The sequence below is a fragment of the Lipotes vexillifer genome, unplaced genomic scaffold, assembly GCF_000442215.2.
Source record: "Lipotes vexillifer unplaced genomic scaffold, Lipotes_vexillifer_v1.1 scaffold213, whole genome shotgun sequence".
Classification (NCBI taxonomy): Eukaryota; Metazoa; Chordata; class Mammalia; order Artiodactyla; family Lipotidae; genus Lipotes; species Lipotes vexillifer.
The window spans coordinates 1,035,222-1,049,041 of record NW_006780610.1 but is presented as its reverse complement, the minus strand read 5'-3'; the positions used below and the strand labels follow the sequence as shown (position 1 = coordinate 1,049,041).

The 13,820-nt window shown below is 54.4% G+C and overlaps 1 protein-coding gene across 2 annotated transcripts in view; it reads left to right on the top strand.

Annotated features, from left to right (window-relative positions):
• The window catches only part of KCNQ4 (potassium voltage-gated channel subfamily Q member 4), a 56,786-nt gene extending 46,395 nt beyond the window's left edge, over window positions 1–10,391 (top strand). For both annotated transcript variants that reach the window (XM_007453740.1, XM_007453739.1), the window contains 5 exons: window positions 291–511; window positions 2,049–2,148; window positions 4,341–4,472; window positions 7,506–7,635; window positions 8,209–10,391. In XM_007453740.1, coding sequence (XP_007453802.1) covers window positions 291–511; window positions 2,049–2,148; window positions 4,341–4,472; window positions 7,506–7,635; window positions 8,209–8,421 — 796 coding nt within the window. In that variant the 3' untranslated portion in view covers window positions 8,422–10,391. The remainder of the gene's footprint in view (window positions 1–290; window positions 512–2,048; window positions 2,149–4,340; window positions 4,473–7,505; window positions 7,636–8,208) is intronic.
• The last annotated feature ends 3,429 nt before the right edge of the window (window positions 10,392–13,820 follow it).

Sequence of the window (13,820 nt, the reverse complement as noted above, 5' to 3'; positions counted from 1 at the left end):
ACTCTTTCCACTCTGACATCTGTCTCCTGTGCACCCCTTATCTGTCGGGGCAACAAGGGGTGGGAGGTCGGAGTGGGGAGGGGAGCTGTTCAGACTGACCCTGGATCAGCTTCTCATAGGAGTCAGGGCCCCCCCTCACCACACCCTTGTCCCATCCCAGGAAGTCTCCCCTTGGTGGAGAATCAGCCCCAGTAGCTGCCCCCAAGCCCTAAGTCAGCAGTGTCCCCACTCGCACGGGCCCCCAGCTCCGGCTAACTTGGCTCTCTCCCCCACCCGACCTGCTGTGCCAGCAGGCGGATGGGTATCAAAGACCGCATCCGCATGGGCAGCTCCCAGCGACGGACAGGCCCCTCCAAGCAGCACCTAGCACCTCCACCGATGCCCACTTCCCCGAGTAGTGAGCAGGTGGGGGAGGCCAGCAGCCCCACCAAGGTGCAGAAGAGCTGGAGCTTCAACGACCGCACCCGCTTCCGGGCCTCCCTGAGACTCAAACCCCGTGCCTCCACTGAGGGTGAGCCCCTGCGGGTCTGGGGCCAGGACCTGCTGAGGGTGGCAGGGCGGACACAGAGTCTGGGCTGGGGGTGGAAATAACTTGGTTCTAGCCCCAGCTTTGCAGCAGATTGACTATCTTTGGGCACCCGTCTTCTGGTCTGTAAAATGGGCATCATAATACCTGCTTTGCTGATGCTCCAGGCAGTTTGAGAACCAGAGAATGTAGAGGTGGCATTTGGTAGTGGTTAGGAGCACAGACTTTAGAGCCAGGCTGCCTGGGTTTGAATCCTGGCTTTGTCACTTATCTTGGGCAGGTAACCTAATCTCCCTGGGCCTCATTTTCCACATCTATAAAATGGGGACAAGAAGCATATCTACTTCATAGGATTGTTGTGAGGATTAAATGAGATTATCCACAGTAGGTGAACAGAAGAGTTCTGGAATATAGTAAGTGCCCAACAAAAGCTAGAAGTATTATAAACATGCTCTGGAAGGAGCAGGAAGCCATCCTTGCTGAACTGAGCCCTGGCTGTTGGGGGCTGGATTATCTCGTTTACTTCTCTCAACAACCCTGGGAAGTAGGGTCTGTCTCTATCCCCATTTTATGGATGTGGAGACTGAGCTGTGACCTAGGCAGGATACTGCCCCTTTCTGTGCCTCGGTGTCTTCTGGAAAACAAGAGGGTTGGACCAGGTCCCCTGGAAGACTTCTCCCAGCTTTGACCTGCTTCAGGGCCCTGGGTGGGAAAAGGAGTTGGGGGGGTACACAAGGATGGAGGTTGGGGATGGGAACCTCGGAGGGAGGGGACCCAGCCATGCTGCCTCTATCCGTGCTGTATCAGCCCCCAACATGCTGCTGGCTGACCGCTCAGATAGCCCTTTCCTGGAAAGTTACAGAACCCCACAAACCAGTCTTTGGGAGGTGCTGGAAGTCTGGGCATGGCTGGTGCCCGGGGCCTCCTCTTCCCTGCCAAGAAGCTGCCTGGCCTCCTGCCCCTCCTGCCCCCATGAGGCCAGGATAGCATTACCTGTCTGTGCAGTGCAGGGCACCAGCCTCGGAGAAGCTGTTTCTCTCATGGGGGCGGGAGGGAGAATGACTTGGTTTAGGGGCTTCGTCAGTAACAGAGCTGGGGGGTGGGACCCAGTCCCTTGATTCGCTCCTGGCTGAAGGATGAGGCTGTGTGTGCAATTATGTGCAGAGGCCTCAAGCCCCTTGTCTTTGGCGCTCACTGGCCTGCGTGGTGGGACGGGTGGGACTTCCTCTAGGGCTGTGTGCAGTTTACCCCGGGCCAGACCAGATGTGCCCTAAAGCAGCTCCTGCCCACTAGCCACCAGGGAGATGTTTACACAGGGCAGATGGGCATGCAGCAAACTGAGGTTTTCACTCTGGGTAGGACAGCCAGGGGTGCAGGAACCTGGTCTGCTCTGTGCCCCCAGGAAGGTTCTGGGCCATTCCTGAGGCTCTGTCTCCCTCTCCGTACCTCTAAGGGTGGTGGTAGGGGTTGGGAATGGCCCCTTCTGCTGCCACCACCTGTCCCCCTGCCCCCGACTTTTCAGAGGGCCCCTCAGAGGAAGTGGCAGAGGAAAAGAGCTACCAGTGTGAACTCACAGTGGACGATGTCATGCCCGCCGTGAAGACGGTCATCCGCTCTGTCAGGTGAGACTGAGGCTGGAGGTGGGCCACCCACTGCTGCTCCCCATCTGGGGCCTGCCCTCGTGGCCAGGCCTGGCCTAGCATCCGGCACGCCAGCTGCCGCCTGCCTGGTACCCTCAGTGGACACGGGTGGGGCGGAGAGGTGGCATATGGCTCCCAGCAGGGTTTGCGCAGACTCATCGTGTCTGGAGGGCTGGCCGGGTGGGGCGGTGGGCACCGCTGCCCATCATGGTCCCTCTGCTCACACCTGCGGTGTCCTCTCTGCTTCTCTCCCCTTCCTCTCTCTTACTTTATGTCAGGCTCTCTTCTCTTTATTTCTCTCTCCCTAGCTGGTATCTGGCACCTGCCTGTTTCTCCCTGGGTCTCTGTCTTACAGGCAGTTTTGCTCCATCTCTGTGTCTCAGTCTCATCCTCCTCTTGCCTCTGAGACTCAGACTTACTGTCTCTCCTTGGGTGTCTTGACCTCTGCCTGTCTGTTTTCCCCAGGACTTCCTCCAGAGCAGTATTTTTCAAACCACAGGTCACAACAGTTTGAAATCAACTCAGTGAAATCAATTTAGTGGGCCATGGTCAACATTAAAAAAAAAAAGAATAGAAAGTATCAGAGTGCATCCCTCATAGTAAGAATAAAAATGTTTATGAAACTTCTGTTTCAGTTGTGTGTGTGCGTGTGTGTGTGCGTGTGTGTGTGCGTGTGTGTGTGTACTAGCTTCTGTAAACTGTTATTTCTTATCGTGGGTCTTGGTCAAAAAGTTTGAAGGCCCCTGCCCTACTGGCTTTACTGGCTGCCTCCCTCAACAATTCAGGGGGGGCCATAGTCTCCTGAGCCCTTTAGCCATCTAGCCAGGGGTCTGGCCCCAAGCTCCTTGGAATGGAGTTCTGGCCTAGTCTCTGTCTCCACCCTGCCGTGCCAGGTTCACCCCTAGGCCTTCTAGACTCACCCCCTCTCCTCCTTGCCTCATGCACCTGCCTAACCCTTTTAAATCAGAGTCAGCTAGGCACCCTCCTCCCAGAGAGTCTGAGGCCTCTCCCCACCCGCTTTTTACACATCCTGTCTCTCCCCTCCAAGTGCCCAGCTTCTGGAACACAACGCCCGAGCTGCCCCCTGGCTCAGGTCAGCTCTCCTTGACGCCTCACACCCAGCATGCCCCAATCCTGTTCCTCCTCCCATGTCCCCATGTCAGGCAGTGGCACCGCCATCCACCCGGTGCCCAAGCCACGGGAGTCATGCTGGACTCAGACTCAGAAGCCTTTCGGTCCTCTCTCCTGCACTGCTCAGAGCTGTCCTGTGTCTCCACCCCACTGCCCTCTCCCAGCTCTTCCCCTGCAGTGGGTCTTCCCACCCGGGACTCTGCCCGTCTGGGGCATCCTCCACACAGGCCTGCAGGGGATGGTTATGCTGAAGCAGAGGAAGCCACACGGCCGTCCCCACTGTCCCGACCTCCCAGGGCCCAGTCGCTGCGGGGGATTCAGAGCTCTTCAGAGTACCCCCCTCAGCCCCGCCACACATACACACACCTCCCCTGCCTCCCATGGATTAACCCTTTTCCTTCACATCCTGTTCCGGCTACTCTGAACTGACTCTCACTTACACATCTCCTTGCCTGTCTGTGTCCAGAAAGCCTCCCTTCTTTCCTCACCTCTTGCCCTGGGACTGCAAAGTATCACTCTTAAGACTTGTCCCCTAACCTCCCCACCCGAGCTCTCCCTTCTCATGGTCCCCAGTCTTCTTTCTCCATTCCTTGACATGACCCTTGTCACCCCATAATTGTCTGTGTCCTCTCCGTCTCCCACCCCAGACCAGTGTTCCTGAGGCCAGGGATTGGATCTGATGCCCTTTTGGGTGCCCAGGGTCCAGCACAGCAGTGCTAACAGGCATATGCAAAAATGTCTTCCCCTAAACTGTCATCAGCAACAGTGTTCACAGATGCCTACCTTGTGTCCCACCCAGCAGAGAGAAACCAGGCCCATTCCCTGCCCTCCCAGCTGACTGAAGATACAGGCACATTAAAAAGTACCAAACAAACTTAGGGGGCCGGGGCAGGAGCGCGGTGGGTATGTAGGCAGGCTGGACACCCAGCAGTGGCTGTTGGTTGTGGCCCAAGCAGGAGCCGCCCTCGTACTGGACAAGGTAGCAAAGGATGGAGAGGGGGCTGGAAAAGAATCCCTGTCCTCTGAGACCCCCTCCCCCACAGGATCCTGAAGTTCCTGGTAGCCAAAAGGAAATTCAAGGAGACGCTACGACCATACGACGTGAAGGACGTCATCGAGCAGTACTCAGCAGGGCACCTGGACATGCTGGGCCGGATCAAGAGTCTGCAGGCCCGGTGGGTGAGCCGGCCTCCGAAGGGGGAGGGGGGCAGGGCGGCCGCGGCACCAACCCCCGCACGAGGTCCGCTGGAGCCTCTCTGCCGGAGCCCGAACGGAGCCCCGAGCGCCCCCTAGGGGCCGCTGCGGGAGCTGGAGTTTCTGGCCTGCAGCGCTCTGCAGCCAGAGCCCGCACCTGTTATTGAACCTGAAGAAACGCCAAGCCGCAGGTCCTCCCCTGCGAACCCTACTGACCTGCTTGCCTCCGGAACGTCTTTAGATGACTGTTTTCTCGTCCTGAAGTAACAGGCTTAAGATAATCAGTGACTTCCCATCTCCTAAGGGAATAGGCAAATTGTCCTCAACGCTGCTCACCTCTTGCCTCTGGAATCCTCCAGCACCTCTTCTCTCCACCCAGCGTATAGGTAGATTCTCACATCAATACCCCAATCACCTACAACTCGCCCTTTTCCTCTTGTGGCTTGCATTCTCACTGCCCATTCATTTGTTCTCTCAAGAAATAGTTATTGGGTATTTATTTGTTACTTACCAGACAGTGGGGATACGGTAGAAAGCAAATGGCTCCTCCCTCATGGAGCTTTCATGCCAGCGGAAGGAGAACAGATGATAGTAAGTGAAACTAGAATATGTCAGATGATGATAAAGGCTAAGGAGAAAAATAAGGGTTAGGGTGTTGGGATTTGTGATTTTTAAATAGGCGAGAAGGTGACATTTGAGAAAAAAAAAAGGGAAGGTGAGGCAAACAGTCCCGTGGTTGTCGTTTAAATAGTTTCCAGAGGGAACAGCAGCTGCAAAGGGTTTGAGATGGGCAGGTGCCTGGGGTGATGATTTAGGAACAGCAAGCAGGCCAGTGCACCTGTCCTGGCATGAGGGAAGCAGGAGATGAGGTTAGAAAGCTAATGGCACTTAGACTATATAAAGCCCTGTAGGCCACTGCAAAGATGTTGGCGTTCATCAGAGTAAGATGCAAGCATTGGAGGGCCTTGAGCAAAGGGCTGATGAAATCTTAGGTATATTTTAAAAGGATCACCCTGGATGCTGTGTTGAGAGTGGCCTATAAGGGGCTAGGGTGGAAGCAGGGAGACCAGTGAGGGGCTACTTCAGACATCCAGGCAAGAGATGCTGGGGACTTGGACCAGGTGGCAGCAGTTGAGGTGGGGAGAAATGGTCATATTCTCGATATATTTTGAAGGTAGAGCTGACAGGGTTTTTGGAAGAGGTGTAAGAGAAAAAAAGAGAGAGGGAGAGAATCAACGATAAAGCTAAGGTTTTGGCTTGAGCAAGAGGAAAAAAGTTGCTGTTTATTGACATGGGGGAGGTCAATGAGTGGAGCAAGTTGTTTTTTTTGTTGTTTGTTTGTTTTGCGGTACGCAGGCCTCTCACTGTTGTGGCCTCTCCCATTGAGGAGCACAGGCTCCGGACGCGCAGGCTCAGTGGCCATGGCTCACGGGCCCAGCCGCTCCGCGGCATGTGGGATCTTCCTGGACCGGGGCACGAACCCGTGTCCCCTGCATCGGCAGGCGGACTCTCAACCACTGCGCCACCAGGGAACGCCCAGTGGGGCAAGTTTTTTTTTTTTTTTAACATCTTTATTGGAGTATAATTGCTTTACAATGGTGTGTTAGTTTCTGCTTCACAACAAAATGAATCAGTTATATATATACATATGTTCCCATATCTCTTCCCGCTTGCGTCTCCCTCCCTCTCTCCCACCCTCCCTATCCCCGAGCTGATCTCCCTGTGCTATGTGGCTGCTTCCCACTAGCTATCTACCTTACGTTTGGTAGTGTATATATGTCCATGCCTCTCTCTCGCTTTGTCACAGTTTACCCTTCCCCCTCCCCATATCCTCAAGTCCATTCTCTAGTGAGTCTGTGTCTTTATTCCTGTTTCACCCCTAGGTTCTTCATGACATTTTTTTCCTTAAATTCCATATATATGTGTTAGCATACGGTATTTGTCTCTCTCTCTCTGACTTACTTCACTCTGTATGACAGACTCTAGGTCTATCCACCTCATTACAAATAGCTCAATTTCGTTTCTTTTTATGGCTGAGTAATATTCCATTGTATATATGTGCCACATCTTCTTTACCGAGTGGAGCAAGTTTTGATCAGGAAAGTTGGGACATGTTGGGTTTGTGATGTCCATCAGACATCTAAATGGAGTGCTGATCTGGCAGAGGGGTGTGGCGTTTGGAGGAGAGGTGTAGGCTGGAGATACAGACTTGGTGTCAACAGTATACAGAGGAATTGAAAATCTGGAACTGAAGACTCAGCGAGTGAGAGTAAGTAGAAAAAAAGAAGTCCCAGGAATGAGCCTTGGGTCCTGCAGTGTTTAGAGGTTGTGGAGATAAAGGAGGAACCAGCAAAGGAGACTGAGAAGGAGCGGTGAGTGAGGTAGGAGAACTGGGTGAGGCTGATGTTTGGGAGTCCAGATGAAGAACATGCAGGAAGAAGGGGTGATCAGATGTGCTGAGCACTGCTAACAGGTCAAGTATAACGAGAATCAAATTTAACAACGTGGAGGTCATTTGGGAACTAGACAACAGTAGTTTTGGTGAAATGGTGGGAATGAAAGCCTGATTGGGGAGGTTTCGGAGAGGAAGGGAGGAGAGAAATTGAAGACAGAGGGTAGAGATAACGCTTTCAAGAATTTTGCTATATAGAGGAGTAGAGAAATAACGTGCATCCAGTTCCAGCCTTGTCCCCCTTATAACTCACATTCCCACTTTTGCCTCTCCCTCTACCCAGTCCACCGTTGCCTGCCTGTCCTCCCATCAGGCAGCTGTCTTACTTGTCATGCTTGCGTGTGGTGCCTTTGCTCGCCTGGTTGGAAAACCCTCAAAGCAGCGGCCGGGTACCTCCGTTTAACTCGGCCTCCATTTGGCAGATCAAACTGGCCCCTCCCTCAGATTGCCTGCTCCCACCTTGCAGGATGTCTCTCTCCCCTTTCAGCAGTCAAACTCGAATTCTTGTAGGAGAGAGTTGTGGCGAGTGCCTGGGCCCTTTGACAGTTCCCTTTCCCCACAGAGTGGACCAGATTGTCGGCCGGGGCCCCGGGGACCGGAAGGCCCGGGAGAAGGGCGACAAAGGGCCCTCCGACACGGAGGCGGTGGATGAAATCAGTATGATGGGACGCGTGGTCAAGGTGGAGAAGCAGGTGAGTGTCGGAGGGAGTTTTGCTAGTGTGGTGGAGCTAGTCGTCGACCGAGAAGCTCTGGAAGGCCCCCGGGTCAAGCCCAAGGGGAGGGTGCGTTTCTTAGAGCAGCCCAGAGCACCCGCGGGGCAGGCGTCCCCTGCCTGACCGACCCCGCCCCACAGATAAGCCCCGACTCCCAGGAGGCCCACCCACTCCTGCTAAACGACCCCGATAAACCCACCCTCTCCAGCCAAGCCCCGCCCTAGGTTGCTAGCGTCTCAGATAAGCCCGTCGAAGTCCCACCTACTTCATTTGACCCCCTCCTCACTTGTCTCTGTCGATCACCCGGACTATCCCAACCAATCACAACTAAATTTCGTTCGTGTGGGGCGGGGCGGGGAATAAACCCCAGGTTCCCAGCTTCGTTCCGCCCTCCGGCCAAGCTCCGCTTTCCTGTCGCACCCCCTCCCGGAGGAGCCGCGTCTCCCAGATGTGACCCTCCCCGGGCAAGCCCCGCCTCCCAGCCGCGTCCCGCCCCCAAGTCCCGCCTCCAGTCCCGGCCAGGCCCCGCTTCCAGCCGCGCCCCGCCCCCAGGTGCAGTCCATAGAGCACAAGCTGGACCTGCTGTTGGGCTTCTACTCGCGCTGCCTGCGCTCTGGCACCTCGGCCAGCCTGGGCACCGTGCAAGTGCCGCTCTTCGACCCCGACATCACCTCCGACTACCACAGCCCTGTGGACCACGAGGACATCTCCGTCTCCGCACAGACGCTCAGCATCTCCCGCTCGGTCAGCACCAACATGGACTGAGGGGCTTCTCAGGGGCGGGGTAGCACACGGCCAGCCCCTCGGCCTGGCGCTTGGACCCGCCCTCTGAGGCCTCCGGACTCCTCTCTTACTTGAACTCGCTCCCTCGTGGGGAGAGAGGCCACACGCAGTATTGAGCTGCCTGGGTGGGCGAGATACCCGGTGTGGGTGCCAGCGACCCGCCCCACCTCAGGAGCGTGAGATGTCAGGCCGCACGGAGGGCAGCAGCGGCGCCTGTCCCGCGGCCTCTGGGCCCCCCAGTGCCCTTCCCGTTCCATCAAGGCCCGACACGGCCCGCCGGGCAGAGGCACTGCTCCGGGAGTGCGAGCGGGGCGCTGGGGCCCTGGGCCCTGACTCAGCTTCCAGCTATGCAAGGTGAGGTCTTTGGCCTGCCCTTTGGACAGAGCAGGGAAGCCTTCCCGCCAAGTCCCCGCCCCACTTGGGGGTGGGCCCACGGTGCCCACACAGGTACCCACAAGCACAGGACCCTGCCGCAAGGCAGGTGGGCACCGTATATGCAAACTATGTTAAATATGCAACTTTGGGGACCCCCATGGGGTCCCTCTGCCCCTCCCCCACTGGGAGATGGGCCCCCAGCAGTAGCTGGTCTCAGGCTGCTTGGCTATGACCCTCATCCCTGTTCTTTGGCTTATCAACTGCTCACCTCCCAGCATGGGGCCTGTTTCTCCCTTGCCTCCCAAAGGGCAGTGTCTGGGCCTTTCTTCCCATTTGCAGGTGTCCCCTCCCAGGGGCTCCCTCTTCCTGCCAATGTTCACTCCCCTCTGGCCCTAGACACCTTTGACAGCACAAGTTTCTGTGTTCTCCCCCCAACCTCCCATAGACAATGCTCCCACCATCACACAGACATGTCCCTACAGTTTCCCCAGACATGCAGGAAGTCTCTCACACTCGCGCTGACACACACGGTCACCCACACTTGGAGACTTGAGCACAGAGCCACTCAGCCTTTCCTGGGCCTCTGCAGCTGAGGCCAGTGGACTGGCCTTGCAGGGCAATGTCCACTCCTACCAACTACATCCAGGCAGGAGAGGAGCTCTGACGTGACTCCAGGTCTCCAGAACTTTACCAGCTCCCCTTTCTCAAGAAGATCTACTCCTCACAGGTCCAGGAGCCCTAACTGCTGCCTCTGCCTGCCCCCGAGGGCCCTCCTTCGTGTCCCCACAGCACAACTCAGGCCTAGGCCTCTGGGGCCTGGACAGCACCGGAAAGACCACAGGCCCTTCCGCAGGGTGGTCATCAGGCCCACTTCCATCTAGGCTTGCCCTCTTCCTAGTTACTCTAACTCACTTCCAGAGAGAATAATAAGGCATCTAGCGAGTACCATTTGTCAGGCACCAACTGTGCATACGGCACTCACATGCACTGTTTCCCCTCCTTCCATACTCCACTTTTCACTTCAGTGGGCAGCCCCCATACCGCATAAGCCCCCATCCACTCCAGGCCCCCAGCACCTCTTTGGTATCCCTACCCCTTTGTCCCTCGTCTGCAAAACCAGTGCAGGTGGCAGGAGGGTGATGGGTAGTGGACCAATGGTGACCCTTTGTGGGGCACCAGGGAATAAGGGGCTCAGGCCCAGCTGCCTGCATCTCACGACTGGGGACCTGCATGCACCAGCGCCAGGGCTGGGGTTGGATCTTGCTCAGCCCCATGGTGCCCAGCCTCCGCCCCCACGTGCCCTCTGCATGTGACCGTCATGCCCTGGATGGAGCCTATCCTGGCTCACCTCACCTGCACTGCACTGTCCCCAGAGAGCCACACCTCCACCCCCTGAGAGACAGAGCTGTGGAGAGGGGCAGGAGAATGGGATTACCCTATGACCAAAGGAGACTTGGGAAGAATCCCTTCCTGCTTCCAAGATCAAGGTTCCCCACCAACCCGGTTCTCGGATATGCAAGTACCTCACTTTGTTAACTTATTAACTTATTGATTTCATTAAAGTTTTCGGCAGGAGGTGGTTGGTCTTGGTTGTTCAGTGCCTGTGGAGTGGGGCATCTGGTCTGGGGGTGGGGATGAGGAGATTTGGAAGGCAGCTATTCTCACCACTATACCACCAACGCTGCACAGGAGGACGAGATTTGGATTAGTCGGGACTCTTTTGGTTGTAAACAACAGAAATGCAACACGATATGCCTTAAGTGGAAGGAAGGAAGGGAGGGAGGGAGGGAGGGAGGAAGGAAGGAAGAAAAGAAGGAAGGAAGGAAGGAAGGGGAGGGAGGGAGAAATTTATTGGCCCAGATAACTAAAAAGTCCAGGGGATAGATTTGGCTTCATGCACAGCTAGATCTAGGTGCTTAAATGTGTCAGGGATCTCTCTTCTGTTTCAGCCCTCCTCTTAGGCAGGTTGACCTCTCAAGATGACCCCCGGCACTTCCAAATTTACTTTCTTTTGGTTTAGTGCCCCAGTGAAAAGTGAGTACCACTTTTCTAGTAGTTTGTATCAGTCAGGGTCCAGTCAGAAAAACAGAAACTACACTAGGTTTTTCAACACAAAGACTTTACTATAGGGAATGGGTTACACTGATGTAGGTAGACCGTAAGAACAAACAGAACCACTGCAGGAAGCGGCTCCCACTCCTAAGGCAGGAGTACAGGGAAGAGGTTGGGACTAACAGAACCTACAGGCTTGATTGGGGGAACCCTAAAGTGCTAGGGCTCAGAGGTCTGGAGAGGGGGTGCTGTCTGGCTGATGCTAGTACCTCCTAGGGGACACAGTGAAGCTTGTCTGGGAGTACAGAAAAGTAGCTGAGGGCTGGGAGCGGCTGTGGCTACCAGGCTGTTGCCGATGAGGTTAGTAAGCAAAGGAAGAGGGAAAATCTCCACTCCTTCTGCCTTCCAGTGTTTCCCCAGTGTCCCTAGTTGTCAAAACTAGCTGACAAAGCTGATGTGGTTTGCAGAGTCCCAGCTCCAGCTTCACAGAGCAGAGTACAGAAGGCTGAATCTGGAACGAAAAGACAGTAGCTTCACAACTGGCACCGCCCACCCCTTTGGACAGTCAGTATCCATACACGTCATTCCACACGTTTGAACGTCCATCTAACAACTATCCTGCATACAAATGAAGAGACTCTAAGTCACTCCCTGGAAATGAGAAAAACAAGTAGTCCCGACATCCAATAGATGTATCCGGCTCCAGGAGTTAGTCACTGAATCCATATTAGAGTGATGTTAATTACTCTAATTCAGTCACAGTTGCACCTGCAACTGAAGAGTAAAGTTAGCAATTGCTTACAATCTTAAACTAATAAGGGAAGGGCTTCCCTGGTGGCGCAGTGGTTGAGAGTCCGCCTAATGATGCAGGGGACACGGGTTCGTGCCCTGGTGCGGGAAGATCCCACACGCTGTGGAGCGGCTGGGCCCGTGAGCCATGGCCACTGAGGCTGCGCGTCCGGAGCCTGTGCTCCGCAACGGGAGAGGCCACAACAGTGAGAGGCCTGCGTACTGCAAAAATAATAATAATAATAATAAGGGAAAAGGAGAGGAGAGGGAAAAAAAATCACTTAATAACACACACACACACACACACACACACACACACACACACACACACACACACACACACACACCAAGCAAAGAACATATACATAGCTGCAGTAGACCTCCTTCTGGTAACTGATCACAGTGCCATAGTTGTTAGATGCATAGATACATACATAGATACATTCAATTGAGTAAATGTTTCTCTTTATATATTATATGTATTTCACTAATTGAGTGAATAAACTTCTTTCTTCCACTGTCCTTCTATGTTCCCTTTGCCCTTGCCAGGATCTCAGCTAGCTGGAGTTTGTTACATGGTGGAGTGACCCAAATAATCATTCCTGAAGGGTCTGAAGCTTCAGTGGTCCTGCACAGTTTTGGGTGCCATAGCTTTTTAAAATTATTATTAATTAATTAATTAAGTTATTTTTGGCTGTGTTGGGTCTTCGTTTCTGTGCAAGGGCTTTCTCTAGTTGTGGCGAGCGGGGGCCACTCTTCATCGCGGTGCGCGGGCCTCTCACTGTCGCGGCCTCTCTTGTTGCAGAGCACAGGCTCCAGACGCGCAGGCTCAGTAGTTACGGCACGCAGGCTCAGTAGTTGTGGCTCGTGGGCTCTAGAGCACAGGCTCAGTAGTTGTGGCGCACAGGCCTACTTGCTCCGTGGCATGTGGGATCTTCCCAGAACAAGGCTCGAACCCGTGTCCCCTGCATTGGCAAGCAGATTCTCAACCACTGTGCCACCAGGGAAGCCCCAAGTGCCATAGCTTTTTGTTAACTTTTGTACATGGAAGTACTAAGAGGACCCACAAGAATCCCCTGGGTCCGTTCCTTGCCCTTGCTGTATATCGGCACCCTAATTTACCTTTGGCAGTGAGGATCAGTCTGGCAGCCAGCATGTTAACTCTTTCTTTGCCTGCTGTTTGAGTGGCATGAGAAGCCCAAAATAGCCAGTTAGAAGTTTCAGCTTCCAATTCAACGAGAACTGTGTTGCTTCCCTTCTTCCCTTGATAACTGAGACCTCCAAACTATCGGAGGCCAAGGTCGTGGGGACACGAAGCAAAAGCTTCACTAGCGGCTGTAGTAGCCTGAATAATGACCACCCAAAGATATTAGGTCCTAATCTCTGGAATTTGTAAAATGTTACCTTATAAGGCAAAAGGATTTCTGCAGATGTGATTAAGTTAATGATCTTGACATGGGGAGCTTATCCTGGATTATCCAGGGGCCCTAAATCCAATTGCCAGTGTCCTTTTAAGAAAGAGGCAGAGGGACTTCCCTGGTGGCGCAGTGGTTAAGAATCCACCTGCCAAAGCAGGGGACATGGGTTCGAGCCCTTGGTCCAGGAAGATCCCATATGCTGCAGAGCAACTAAGCCCGTGCGCCACAACTACTGAGCCTGCGCTCTAGAGCCCATGAGCCACAACTACTGAGCCTGTGTGCCACAACTACTGAGCCCACGTACCACAACTACTGAGCCCGCCTGCCTGGAGCTCGTGCTCCTCAACAAGAGAAACCACCACAATGAGAAGTCTGCGCACCTCAACAAAGAGTAGCTCCCGCTCACCACAACTAGAGAAAGCCCACGCGCAGCAGTGAAGACCCAATGCAGCCAAAAATAAATAAATAACTTTATTTAAAAATAATAATAATAGGGCTTCCCTGGTGGCGCAGTGGTTGAGAGTCCGCCTGCCGATGCAGGGGACACGGGTTTGTGCCCCGGTCCGGGAAGCTCCCACATGCCGCGAAGCGGCCGGACCCGTGAGCCATGGCCGCTGAGCCTGCGCGTCCGGAGCCTATGCTCCGCAACGGGAGAGGCCACAACAGTGAGAGGCCCGCGTACCGCAAAAAAAAGAAATAAATAAAAATAAAATAAAAATAATAATAATAATAAAGAGGCAGAGGGAG